We start from the raw sequence: 13,641 nt of genomic DNA on the forward strand, positions 1-13,641 counted from the left end.
GCACTTTTAAGGACTCTTATGATTACGTCAGACTCACCTGTGTAATCCAGGATACCCTTCCCATCTCAAGATCCTCAACTCGATCGGCAAAGCCCCTTTGGTCACGTGTGAGGTGACATGCTCACGGGCTCCGAGGGTAACATGGCAGACGCCCCGGGGCCATCAGTGGGAGATAGCCATGGGAATCGGAGCAGACTCGGGGGGCAGGACTCTAGTCTGGACACCCCCAGCTTAAACCAGGGCACCCTTATTCTCATCAAGCCCACCGATTGAGGTTTAATATAAAACTTCGAAAGTTTGGAAACAATTTCCGATGCTAAAAAAAAAATAATGGCAAGCCCACACTCTTCTGCTCCTTTCCCATCTCCACACTCATCCTGAAAGTGACCCCGAAATGCCTTTGCTTCGCGACATGTCTGCGTGCGCTCCGGTGAGCGGACTGTGTGTGGCCTTGGAAGGCGAGAGGTCGACTGTCCAGCTTCCTCCTGCTGAACACGCGACCTCCTCGGCCAGAGCATTATGCTGTAATGAGCTTTGAGTTGCCCAGTGACCCTGCCGCCCTTCTGTCCACGTGCCATCCTCCATGGTTTCCCACCAAATGTGTCATTTGTCCTCCACTGGAGCACAGATGAGCGGAGACCATTACCGATGACCCGATCTCTTTCTCTCTCTAGTACAGAACAGTGTGCCTTAGTAAGGCTTTCCGAGATGAGGGGCCAGGAGCTGAAATATAAATTTAATTCCATCAAACTTCTCCCCTTGGGAGAAGTCCCACATGGCTTAGGCGTCCATGTCAGAGCCCCTGAAAAATTCAGGAAATCATTATTTGTGAAAGGAATAAAACTGTCCTGTAGTAAAAGAGAATTAGGATTGCGTGTTTTATGAATCGCCCGGGTAAGCTGAGGCAGGCTCAGATGCAGGAAGTTGTTCATCTCCTCCCCAGGGCCCCGAACATGCTCACGTGTCCATTGCTCATACTCATCTGCTCTCAGAGCATCCACCTCATAATCTGGAACTGAGGGGTGTGTGTCTCGGGCTTGGTGACACTTGACTAGACGCCTAAGTAATTAATCAACCAAAAATCGTTGGTAGAAAAAGAAGAGAAAGACGGTGAAGAAAAGGAGTCGAATGGGGAAAATCATTTTAATCTCATTAGCAAATTATGCCTTAGACCAGTAATAAGTCAAGAGCCATGAGCATCTCATGAAAGATGATTAACCTTGTGTATTTTAGGGGTCACTGAAACTTGAGCTCATTTATTAGACCTTCTTGTTGGGGGAGGGTTGTCACCACAGCGCCTGGAATTTTCCTGTTATACCTGTGGTTTATAAAGGCTCTGGGACTGCCAATGTAACCTATGCAAAGAGAGGTTAATGTGTGACCTTGGGGCTCAATCCTGCGCAAACAGTTCTCTTTTAAGGAACAAATAGACGGGCTGTCCACACTCCAGGGGAAGAGAATGGCCAGCATCTGCAGACAGAAAATACAATCTCCTCCTGCAGGCAGCATCTCTGTCCTGATGACTGGGCTCTGGCTGCAGATACTTCGAGGAAGAAGGCACAGTTTGGAGCCTACAGGTTCTTTGTACTTAGGTTTAGATTTTTTGAGGAGCCCAGAATGTGAATACAAGAGCACGAGGAACATTTAGGCAAAAAAATGTTTGTACCAAGGGAAACTTGATTGATTAGACTTTTGGGGGAATGGTTGGTTGCTCTGGTTCAACAAGGGTTAAGGAGAAGACTCTATTTTTGGTTTCAGCTTTTTATTTTTTCTGGAGAGGTTTCAAAAATGTTTTACTTTGAACTGCAGCCCAAGTAAGTTACGGTAAAGATAATTGCATCTTTTTCAGTGATTGAGGATCTTGTCTTGCCTTCAAGGTCACTACTCTGGACAATTTGCAGGGTTTTGTCCTATAAATATATGCACTCATAATTTGCGTGTGTGTGTATAAAAGAGGGGAGAGAGAGAGAGAGAGAAAGAGAGAGAGAGAGAATGAGAATGAGAATGAGAATGAGAATGTTAGAATGAAGCTACAAATCCATAATAGAGTTCAGAATATTCTCTAGGAACTCCTTAAAACAATCAGACAGACAAACAACAAATCTACAGGGCTGCTTTGCTTTGTTGACACATTGACTTTATTTCTCTAGGAATTCCAGTGAACCCAGGTTTTCTCACCCTTGAGAAGCAGCATGGCAGAGTAGAAGAGACACATGTGAGCTTTGGGGTCCAACAGATCTAGGCCAAAAATCTGATTTTTGCCATTTTCCATCTCTGTAAAATTTACTCTTCTGTAAAATGACAGAAAAAGTCTGCCTTTGTTTTTGGGATTAAAGATAATAATAGGTTGGAATGCAATGGGCTGTACAGGACAGTGAAGATTGTCCTGTACGTAGAATTGCTTAATTCCTGATAGCTGTTATTACTTTTAGCTTTGCTTATGAGAAAAGTAAAATTCAAGGCCCCTAACTCAGTCTTCTTTCCAAATCTGTGAGTATAAATATCAGGTGGGCCACTTTGGCACATCGATATCATCTAGGCATCAGAGCCAGGCAAGATGCGGTTATGATGGATTTTAGAATTCAGGAACAAAGCCTGCTCCAGTTTCCTTTGGTGAGGTCTTTGTCAAAAATCATTCTTAATCGGGCATTCTCGGGGGTGGGGGTGGTAGAGAGCGGGCGGGACAGGTGGTTGAAGATGGAACTCCTGGCTGGTGACTTGGTGGCTGGTGCTCCTTGGAAACTACGCGAGGTGGGAATAACAGGAGGGCTCGCTTTGTCTCCACTGTGATGTTTTGCAAGCTTTACAGAAGGAAAAAGAAAGCGTGAACTCGCAGTAACCAGTGCAGGCCATTTAATGCCAACCAAACTTCTGTGTTTCGATACCTACATCCATGCCCGGGCAGCCTCACAGTGGTAAAGCCAGCTCCCTTCTGGTGGCACATCTGGCCTAACAGCCGAGTGGCCAAGGCAGGGGATGGGTGAGGGGCTGATAAAATGTGGGGTGCAATCCTCAGCTGCCTCATTTGCTTGTTTACCATCATCTGGAACATCTGGATTTGCACAGCACGAGGAAGCCCTTTGAAACTTCTCTAAAATGCTGTCACCTTCCAGCACTCCAGCTGGCTTTGTGGGGAGAAAGGGGGACAGATCAGGCTGGGAGCCTGGCAGGCCCACAGGGGGGCCATTTGTTTGGGAAATTGCAGAATCAGTGTCAGCAAACAGTGCACCTCCTGCCGCGATCTTCAGCTGGGAAGCGGGGAGAGGGGCGAGGGGGGTTTTCGGAGGCACACCTGCAGCAGCCCTGGCTACTCGGCCAAGGTCTTTGGCAGCCCAGAGAAAGAGGCAGCCAGGTGGCAGGACAGGGGGCAGGTGCTTAACACTGTTCCATTGAGTTCTGAAAGTTGTTTTTGGTCTGGTTGTGGTTTTGGACAAGTGTGTCAGCTAGCTGACGGTATGCGTATAGCATAGTCACGAAAAGCGGGTTAGATCTAGGCAGACTCCAGCTTTGCCTCATACTCACTGCTTGACCCTGGGCAAATGGTTTGCCCCCTTCCGGCCCGCTGGAAAGAACTGGGTGTAATTCAAGTGTGCGGGATCTGTCACACAGACAGAAGAAGCTGGATGGCAAAAAATAGTCATTGGCTTTTAGATGGAGGCCAGTGCAGTGACAGGTTCATGCGTTGATTGGCACCGTTAGCGGCTCCCACATCTATTGCATGAGGAGAACCTAGGATGCTGTGAGATGAAGTACCTTAAGGCACGTAGCACGGCGCCCGGCCCCTAGTGAGTGTTTGGTCACCGTTGTGTGAGAGACTGATCTCGGCGTAAGCTAATGAGGGGGCAGCTCAGTCACGGACACCATAGTCAGACTGCCGGGGTGTGGTCCTGCCGTGGTCAGCGCTTGACTGGAAAAGTGAAGCTCTCTGTGCTGTGGTTTCTTCACACGTAAAACGGGGATGATCACACTGCTTACCTCAAGGGGGTGTCGTGAGGGTAAAATGAGTACCGATGAATGAGGCAGACCCCGCCAGGTGGACGCGGGGTGCCTCGTGAGTGCTCCCCTGCTCGCCAAGCTCCTTCGCTTTCCCCAGATCCCAGCCGACGTGTCTTCCTGGATATTCTTTTTGCTGTCATTCTCGGGGAGTTTGTGGAGGACATGGCAGGGCAGAAAAGCTGGTTGTTTCACACCGGCAGTGTCCAGGGCACCGGGATGTAGCCCCAACCCAAGAGTAGCACCCGTGGGTGCTCGTGATGTGCATCTTCCGCAAGGCATCCTTGAGGTGGGAAGGTCACAACTATGGCCACTCCCGCTAGCAAAGTAGCCAGACCTTTTAACGAGGTCACAGAGAAAGTTCATTTTCTCCTTCCAGCTGGAACCCCTGGCTCGTCCCTTCCCTCCAACACTGGCGTCTGGTACCAATTTTGACAAAGTGCTTTGGACATTAAAAACAAAGTCCTATTAATCCGAAGTTCACACAGCAGCAGCCCCTTCCCCTAGCCCGGAGAAATCTCTGCTAATGCACTTTAATTCTGGCCCCTTCTGCCAGCCTGAGGCTGGGCTGGGAGGCCGGCACCCCTCGCTCGGCCTTGCTGCGTTCTCCCTTCCAGCCTGTTGGGAGAAATCAGCTTTAATGCAAATGAGCGTGATCTGTGCCCGGAGAGAAGCAGCGAGACGTCAAAAGGTCCCTTGCTTTTTAAAGGAAGTGCCCTGCGTGGTGGGGAGTTTGTGCATTATTTGCATTATTGTTAATGGTTTCAAGGCTGAGTACTAAAAAAAAAAAAAAAAAAAAAATAGGTGTCAGTGGCTACACTCCGGTGTCCAGAGAACCCCGCCCCCTGATCCACCCCGCTGTGGGTGCTTTCTGATTGTGCCAGTGCCCGTCCGGCCTCAGCCCCATGAAGGACAGCTCGGGCTGCTATGACCGCCACGTGGGGGTGGACTGCTCCGACGGCTTCAACGGCGGCTGCGAGCAGCTGTGCCTGCAGCAGATGGCGCCCTTCCCGGACGACCCCGCCCTGTACAACATCCTCATGTTCTGCGGGTGAGTTGAGCAGCGGGTGAGGCCGCCGCTGGGCTGGGGGGCGGGGCTTTCCGTGCTAAAGCAGGGAAGTGAATCAGACCACGTGGTCACCTGAGGCTCGGAGGGAGGGACGGGCCGGCAGGACCGGCAGAGGCGCGTCCTTAAAGCCAGAGTCTCCGGGAAAGTCCAGCCGCCTGGCACGTGCAGAGACTGACCACGGGCATTGCCCGCTGACGCCGGAATTTTCGAAACTGTGTTTTGCGGAACGCGTTCATTAGGTGGTTCGTGACAAAAGGGCTCCATGGTCCAAAAGCTGGGGAAAGATGGTGAGAAACGAACCGACTACCAAAGAAGACCAGGAGGATCTTTGGGGAGGAAACACGATTGATTAAATTCTGCCCCCAGGGTCCCAGCGTCCTGTGCGGCCACCCCCTCGGACCTAGTAGTCCGCTGTGTAAGGAGCCCTCGACCGGGGGTCAGGTCCTCCACGCACCTCGTTTCACTGGAGAGAGCAGGGCAGGCAATGCCACCCCGTTCCGCAGAGGAGAAGGCTAAGGCAGGGTGACGTCAATCGACTCCCCCCAAGACTGGGAGTTGGTAGGTGTGAAGATTAGCGTTAGAATTCAGGCCCTCCCTCCCTGGTTTTTAAAAAATTCCGTGGTTCCCTCAAAATTTTAATTTACGCCACTGACTGGAATTATATTTAAGACATTTTCATGTTATGTGAATAAAGTAAATAAAGATTCATCCCATTCTTCTAGACCCAGAATTTGCTTGTCTAGCCTTCCTCCTGCCCTTTCTCCCATAATCATCCCCACTCGCCCTCTCCTCACTCCTCCCCACTCCCCACCCTCTTCCCGCCTGCTCAAGGACAGGGCTTGCTTTATGCCACATACCCCGTTGGCCACGGAGCTCCAAAGACGAATACGGTTCTTGCTCTCAAGGATCTCACAATCTAATAGGCCGGCAGTGGACATCAGTGTTTATCATAAAAAAGCTGTGCTGGATTGCGGCCGAAAGCCATTCCTTTGCGGGTCTCCAGCCACATCTGTCGCCTGGGTTAATGCCGTGAGCCCCCGACTGTGCTTCTTTCCTGTTTTAGTCAGAATTCGGTACGCGTGTGTAATGAGCACTCTCCGAGCCACTAGTCGTAGCCTGACAAAAGAAGCCCTCGAGTTGAGGTTCTTCTATAAAGACCAGTTCACAGGCACTTATAACTAAAGCCCTCTCCTCCCGTTTGTTCACACGAAGACTTAGATGGCGAGTGGGGAGGACAGTTCAAGTTGCATTAACACGAACCTCGCTTGTGCCTCTGCTGGTAATAATGATAGAAACGTCCCATGACTACCTGCTCTATGCTCGGCACAACGTAAGGTCTTCAAGTTCATTATCTCACTTACTCTTCTCGACGACCCAGCGGAGCAGCTGCAGCTTTTCCCCCATTCACAGATATGGAGATGGAAGCTCAGAGAGTTCCATCGACTGACCCAAGGTCAGCCGGCAAAGGGCAGCGCCATCGCCATCACGACATTGCTTCTCACCACTGAAAACTATGATTATTTGTTCCTCTATATAGAACACAGCCCTTATCTTCTTACAGCAATTACCGTGTTTTAATGCCATGAACATCTATAAATGCTCAATTTTGTATATTTCTAGAGCCACTGAAATTAAATCAATATGCTTTTCAGACGACGGCTTTATCAAAGTCGTTCTTATTTGAACTCACAAATTATAGTCTTCTCAACATAACTGCAAATAAGGTCAATTAGTGACTTATGAGTCATTGACCCGTATTTACCAACATCAGTATTGCTCTTCCATTAGACTAATTGTACGCGCTTAGTGGGGAGCTGCTCGTGCTGCATCTACTTAGATACTGGGGCATCTGAGTAGACGCTAGATGCCCCAGTGTCTACTTAGTTCATCCGGAGGGGGAGTTAATATTAGTTGATCTTGTGTCTGGACACATTCAAACAGAACATAGCTGGAAGATGGGCGATCTTTCTAATTTTCTCAGTTGACTTGTCACAGAACCAGATTAAAAGATTATTAACTTCTTAAACCCAGCATCACTTTTTCCTGCCTTATTATCCTGCAAACAAAGGCAGAGTCTGGCCGTGTAGATGGTTCTGGAAAAAGGCTCTGGGAGATCTTAGATTTAAATGTGTTAACTCATTTACAAGCTTATCTCCAGTGACTCCTACCCTGACTTATCTGGGAAATCATATACTTAGAGAAGAACACACTCCAAAGCTATGAAGCATTTATGTGATCATGCTATAGAAGGAGGCTTGGTTTATAGGCTGAAGAAACTGAGTTACAAAGGAGACAGAAATCGAAGTGGGGTATTTATAATCATCAGCCAATCAACACCCTCCCCAAAGCGTTTCCTCGCAGCCCACTGGGCTGAGCTGACTGCGTAGCGCGTCGATGGAATCACTTCTTGAGTTTTCCATTGTCTTAGGTGCATTGAGGATTACAAGCTGGGCGTGGACGGACGCTCTTGCCAGCTCGTCACGGAGACCTGCCCCGAGGGAGGCGACTGTGGGGAAGGCAGGGAGCTTCCCATGAACCAGACTCTCTTTGGGGAGATGTTCTTTGGTTATAACAACCATTCCAAGGAAGTGGCTGCTGGACAGGTGCTGAAAGGAACATTCAGGTAAACCTCACACCCACAGAACCGATGATTCAGGGATGTTGCAAAGCTTTACATCTTGGAGCAAGGCAAACGTCATCCTACAAGGACAGGTTAGGTTCTGTCCCATGATCTTCTTCCTCCTCCCAGAGTCCAGGAACCACGCTTCCTGTGGGTAAACAGTGAAGTATTACATAAATTTTTATCTTGCCTGGGCAAGGACTGGAAGCCACAACAAAATGCTCACGTTCTATTTTTTTCTCTGAGCAGAAGAATCAGTGCCTGAGCCCATCTAGAATAGCCAGCCTCGGGTACAGTCCAAGGATCCTGAGAGTCACTGAGATCTTTTCAGGGAATAGTCCAGTTCCCACCTTTTCCAGCTACAGAGAGGCTGGATTTTCTTCATATACTTTAACCCAAACAATATATTGCAATAAGTTGAATGCAGAGGTGAGAATTCAGCTGTCTCTTATTAAGTCAGACATTTTAAAATTTTGTAAAAATGATATAAAATAATGCTACTCCTCATCATTTTTCATGTTAATATTTAATGGGTTTATTATCGTCATTTTTAGATAAATTAATAAATATTTGTTTAAATTCTTCAATTTCTAATAGGGTAAATGTTGATAGATGTAATCCACATAAACAAAAGCTACTTGGGGCCTTCAATTATTTTGGGGAGTGTAAAAGGGTCTTGAGAACAAAATATTCCAAACCATTGATTTAGAATATTTCTAGGAGATTCTTTATTTGACCACTGTCCCTATTCAATCTTAAGCTATTTTGAATACATCTTCAGAACTCATGCTTTCCAGGAGATGATGACGGCGGTGATGAATGTTATCATATGGACCAGCAGTTGATAGCAGCCTGAGCCCCCACCCCCCACACACACACACAACACAAGCAAACCAATAATTCATTTCCAAGCCAGTTCTTGGAGTCAGTTGCTTTTTCTGTTACAGACAGTAGACTTTGCTGCTATTTCCCCTTTCAGCCTGGGACTCTGTCTGCCGATGGCAAGCAGTGAGTTGTAACTCCTCTTGTGGTGCCTGGAGTCTTCTCTGTGGTCCAGAAATGAGACTGCATGTGCCCAGACCCTGTGGAGTGGGGATCAGGGTGTCGGGGCTGGGATGGGAGGAAAGGAAGCGTGGTCTCTATCTTCTGAGTAAACCTTTTTATCGGGTTTATTTCTCATCTCCCCCAGCCCTCACGCTTCCTCTCACACCCATGTCTTACTCCAGACATGTCCGTCAAGTGGGGTTCAGGATGAGGAGAACTTTTCAGTCCAGAAAGAATTTTTTCAATGTGGGTTGAACTATAGATTGCCTCGTAAGGAGTGGGGTTCAGCTGAACACTCAGAAATGAAGGTCTGCCTCTCCTTCCAGGCAGAACAACTTTGCTCGAGGTTTAGACCAGCAGCTGCCAGATGGCCTTGTGGTGGCCACTGTCCCCCTGGAGAATCAGTGCCTGGAGGAAATCTCGGAGCCCACTCCTGACCCTGACTTCCTGACCGGTGAGTATGCCTCCTGCCCTCACTTACCCTGCAAAAGCCAAGCGGCTCCCTGTGGTTTCATAAAACCAGGACTCTCGACCTCACTTATTTTGGTGTCTGAGCCAGTGATTTCTTTAAGACATAATGAAAGCTCAGTCCTAAATCTGAGCGTCGGTAGGATTATCTGTCAGTAAAATTGCCAATATTGTTATATAATCATCTGCAAAATACTCATAATAATACCTTTGTCTGCTAGTCTCATCTGGATGCCTTGAAAACAAATGGGATAATAGAGAAGTAAGAGTTCAGAGTTCTCAGTGGGTTAGAGGAGGCGACCAGGTCACAGCGGAGGCAGAGAAAAGGCAGATAGCTACATTGGCAAGTACTGACGGAGCAGCGTGAAGGAATAGAAGCTGTTAGAGCTTCGTGTCAAGTGGCTCTGGCTTTGAATCCCAGCTCTGCTGCTTTCCGGCTGTGTGGCTTGGGCAGCTGTAGTGTCCCAGGGCCAGAGGCAGCACCACCTGCCCCCGGGTGCTGTTCGCGGCCGGCCCCGCGGCGTTCTGCCCCGGGCGATTTATGAAACGAGGGTGTAGGTTGGAAGAGGCAGGAACCTCAGGGAAGCTTCTCCTTCCTGTGCCTCCGAAGACCCCCCAGTTAGCTCCTCCTGGACCAAAGAACACACTTCAAAGGGTTCCACGGACCCATAAGAGGCCACCAGCTGGGCCCCCAGCATCACGTGCTAGAAGGCTGGATATGGGCTCAGAGCCATTGCTGGCTTCGTTCATTCCTCCACTACTTCTCTCTCTTCCCTGTTCTATGTCTTCCTTATTCTACACCTTTCTTCCCTTCTTCCTTCCTTTGCCTAAAAATGGAATATGCTGAGGATAAGTCTCTTCTAGACATCAAATTATGTTCAACACTTTAGTCTAGACCTGGATGGAATTAGAAATAGGTCTGCCTAAGGTAGTGTGGCATAGCGGTTAATGGCATAGGCTCTGGAGCCTGACAGCTGGGCTCACTCTTCACTGGCTGTGTGACCTTGGACAAGTTACTTGCCTTCTCTGTGCCTCAGTTGTTTTACTTATAAAAAGGGATATTATAATACTGTCTTCCTTATAGAATTGATATAAGGAATAAATAAGTGAATATTTGTAAAGTTTATAAAAAAGTTCCTGGTGTTTAGTGAAATACATATATATATTGAAATATATATATATATATATATATACACACACACACATATTTGTTGAATAAATAAATATACCAAGGAAGAAAGAAAATGTGATCATTCAAACTACAAATACTATTGTTACTATAGGAGAAGGAGAAGGAGCAAGAGAGAAAACAATCAAATACGTTTTGGACCAGAAATAAATCTCATCAAAACTAGTTCCCTTCTAAAACACTACACAGGCGGGGAGAGAGAGAGAGAGACAGAGACAGAGACAGAGACAGAGAGACAGAGATAAAACTGAAAAAATTAAAATGCAGCCTCGGGGCACATTCTAAAGCCTACATCTCCAGCATTAAGAATCCAGTTGTCTCATTTCCACATCTTTAGCTGAGAAACACTTCCCATGCAAGTGTAAAACACCTCATAAAGGAGGCGTGAGACAGCACACACAGATAAGGCGGGGCGGAGGCACACCAGTGAAAACCCACCTGGCTTCTGTCCAGAGATCCACCAAGGCCTCACACGTGATAACTTACTGTAGGGGTGAGGAGATTTTGCTTTGGTCACCGGGCTGGGAGGACACGGAGTAGTCCTGGATGCTATCTGAAGCTTTCTGGGGAGGAGCGGGTGGACAAACCTGAGAAACATCAGAAGAACACGTGTTTGAATCTGCTTCCGTAGAAATAAGGGAAAGAACCAAACTCTGTTCTCAGCCACAACAGAAACGTCTTATGCCCCAGGCCCTTGACCTTGCCTAATTTGGCCTTTTGGAGGCCAGAGAGTAGAAGGGGAGCCACATGGATCACTTCTGGTCTTCGAGAATGAAGTCTGCCATTCCTAAAAGGATCGAGGGAACTCTTCCTGACTTGTGACTTTTCTAGCCAATGTCTGTTTTTCACCTAATTTGGTTAAAAAGTGGTACCTGTTAGGCCAAAAACTTTCCTTTGATGCATACAGGAGTCTGTCTTGTGTGTTTAAAGTGCAGAATAACTAGAAGAATCAATTAAAGAGATGGTTGACACAATTTTTTCCATATTGACTTTCTAGTTCTGGCAATATTTTACTTGTATCTTTCCTGAGAGTCAGAGAATATCATAATATGTCTCACTCTTGTGCTATTATAGGTCATAATCCCCATAAACCTACAAGCTTAGAAGATTTTAGAGCTAAAGTGATCTTCAGAATCTTCTATATCAGCATTTCCAAGCATTTTTTTTTTAATGAAAAAACAGCATTCCACTCATAAATAAGTGCTGTCTTCAAATATATTTAGAAGGACTCTAGTATCTACCTCTTGGCAATCTGCAACATCGTAGCATAGAAACAGGTTGCAGAAACCTGCAGTAAAAAAATCCCTTTTACTTATTTAATGCAGCAATTCCTAAACCTGTGTAACTAGGGAATCCTGTTACGTATCACGGCTATTTCTATCTTTCAGAATTACTGGTTTGAAGAACACACTAAAAACCATCGATTTGTATGTTTTATTTATCTTGCCGGTTGCTTCCTTGTTCATCAAAATTACAATTAAGAACTCTGAGCTTCATTGGCCTTTGAATTGTTATAAGCTATGTAGAAACAAATGAAGACCAACCAAATGGAAACAAAAGCCATTTCTTTGTCACTTGCTATATAGGAAGGGAGTCAGCCACCATCACCTGCATCTCAGCAGAGACTGAAAGGCAAGCAAAGGAGTAGGAAAGCTGCAGGGAGGAGGAAAAGAAAGGCTTCAGGTGCACCCTGATGGGAGCTGTTGGTGGTAGGTGGGCCAACTCACTAGGGGCGAGGCGTTCCCTGTAAGTGCTCAGGTGTGCATATTTGACTTTCTCTGGTTGGACCTAAGTTGGAAGCAAGAGCGAACGTTGGGAATCTGTCCATTATTAATCAAGTCCTGGTCGTATCTGGCCACCTCTTCCAGGTGTTCCTGTTTAGCATCCTGCACGGGCTACTGCTGTAGATAGTGTTCTGAGTTGCTACCAATCTGACTCCTAGATACTAGACTAGCTTCTTGGGCTGATTACTGTAGATAATAGGTTGGTTTTGTGAGCTGGTTACTGCAGATCATGCGTGGGCCAGGGTTCTATTTTTATACATGGTCTGGCCATCGTGCATTGATATTTTCAGTCTCTTAGTTGAGAAAAAGAAGCGAGTATAGGGGTGCACCAAGTAGGTGGAGGGTGCCGCTGACCACAATCATGGGCCTACTGGGTACCACACTCGTGAAATCTGTAGGAAGATTGACAGCTCTGAGCTCTTTGGGACTTCTTCAAGGTCATCAGAGGAAATGGACTCTTGCCTTCAGAACTTTGGGGATAATCATCCCCCTGACGTTTCAAATAAATAACAAAAGAAATCCAGCCTGCCTCTCCCTTCCTTCCTTCCTTCCTTCCCTTCCTTCCTTCTTCCTTCCCAGCTTTCACCTTTTTTCTTCCTTCCTTTTCCTTTTTTCTTTCCTTCCTTTTCTTTCTCTCAGATAGGTTTATTCAGTCTTTTTTTCTTTTCAAGCATAAGTAGAAAAAAAAATAATGTTTGTTCTTGAGGAAACATAGAGATACTTTGTTTGAAAAGAGAGTCATTCAGAAATGTGTTTTGAATAATAATAAAATTAAATTTAAAAAACTAGAGCTGACTGCATGCCAAGGGCACATTGAGAAAGAACTATGACTCTGCTACACACACACGTGCACACACACACACACACACACACACACTTTAAAATATCCCTTTCTTTTTCAATAATCGAAACATCATCTGTAAGTGGGCACACAACAGCACTTCCCAAGCATTTACAGTCACGTAACTGTTTCCTTGACTGTGCTCTAGTATAAGTGCGTGAAGTAGAATTGCTGTTTAGCAGTTAAGTTATGCAGTTCGGTGGTCTGGCTCATCCTGGGTGCATGTGGGAATGTCATCCCTTCCTACTCCTCGACATCCGCGCTTTCTTCATTTTTTTCTTCCTCTGCTCTAAAGTAGAGGCTGCAAATTTGTAACAAAAGCATCAATTCTCCCTACTCTTCAGATATGAAAACTGAAACAAATGAACCACCTAATCTCAAAATTGGTTTGAATCACAGAATTGAAAAGGAAGCAATAGACCATCTCAGCTAAGCCTCTCACTTTACAAATGAAACGACTGGGAACCAAAAGAGTTTCCAGCCAGGTGGCCAGAGAGAGGCCACCTGCAGTCGGAAACTGCCCTGTGGCGACATGGCCAGTGGCCCAGCCTTCTGATTCCTGCCCATTTCTCTTCCCACTAGGAGACAATACAGTTAAAGGGAACGTTTTATAATATATTGAAAATTTTCTAT

General features: G+C 46.6%; 1 protein-coding gene across 1 annotated transcript in view; it reads left to right on the forward strand.

Moving 5' to 3' along the window:
- The window catches only part of ASTN1 (astrotactin 1), a 180,462-nt gene that overhangs the window by 102,952 nt on the left and 63,869 nt on the right, over positions 1-13,641 (forward strand). Inside the window, exons 12-14 of the mRNA XM_039881411.1 lie at positions 4,878-5,044; positions 7,491-7,685; positions 9,053-9,180. Coding sequence (XP_039737345.1) covers positions 4,878-5,044; positions 7,491-7,685; positions 9,053-9,180 — 490 coding nt within the window. The remainder of the gene's footprint in view (positions 1-4,877; positions 5,045-7,490; positions 7,686-9,052; positions 9,181-13,641) is intronic.

The sequence above is a fragment of the Pteropus medius genome, unplaced genomic scaffold (assembly GCF_902729225.1).
Source record: "Pteropus medius unplaced genomic scaffold, Ma_sr-lr_union100, whole genome shotgun sequence".
Lineage (NCBI taxonomy): Eukaryota > Metazoa > Chordata > Mammalia > Chiroptera > Pteropodidae > Pteropus > Pteropus medius.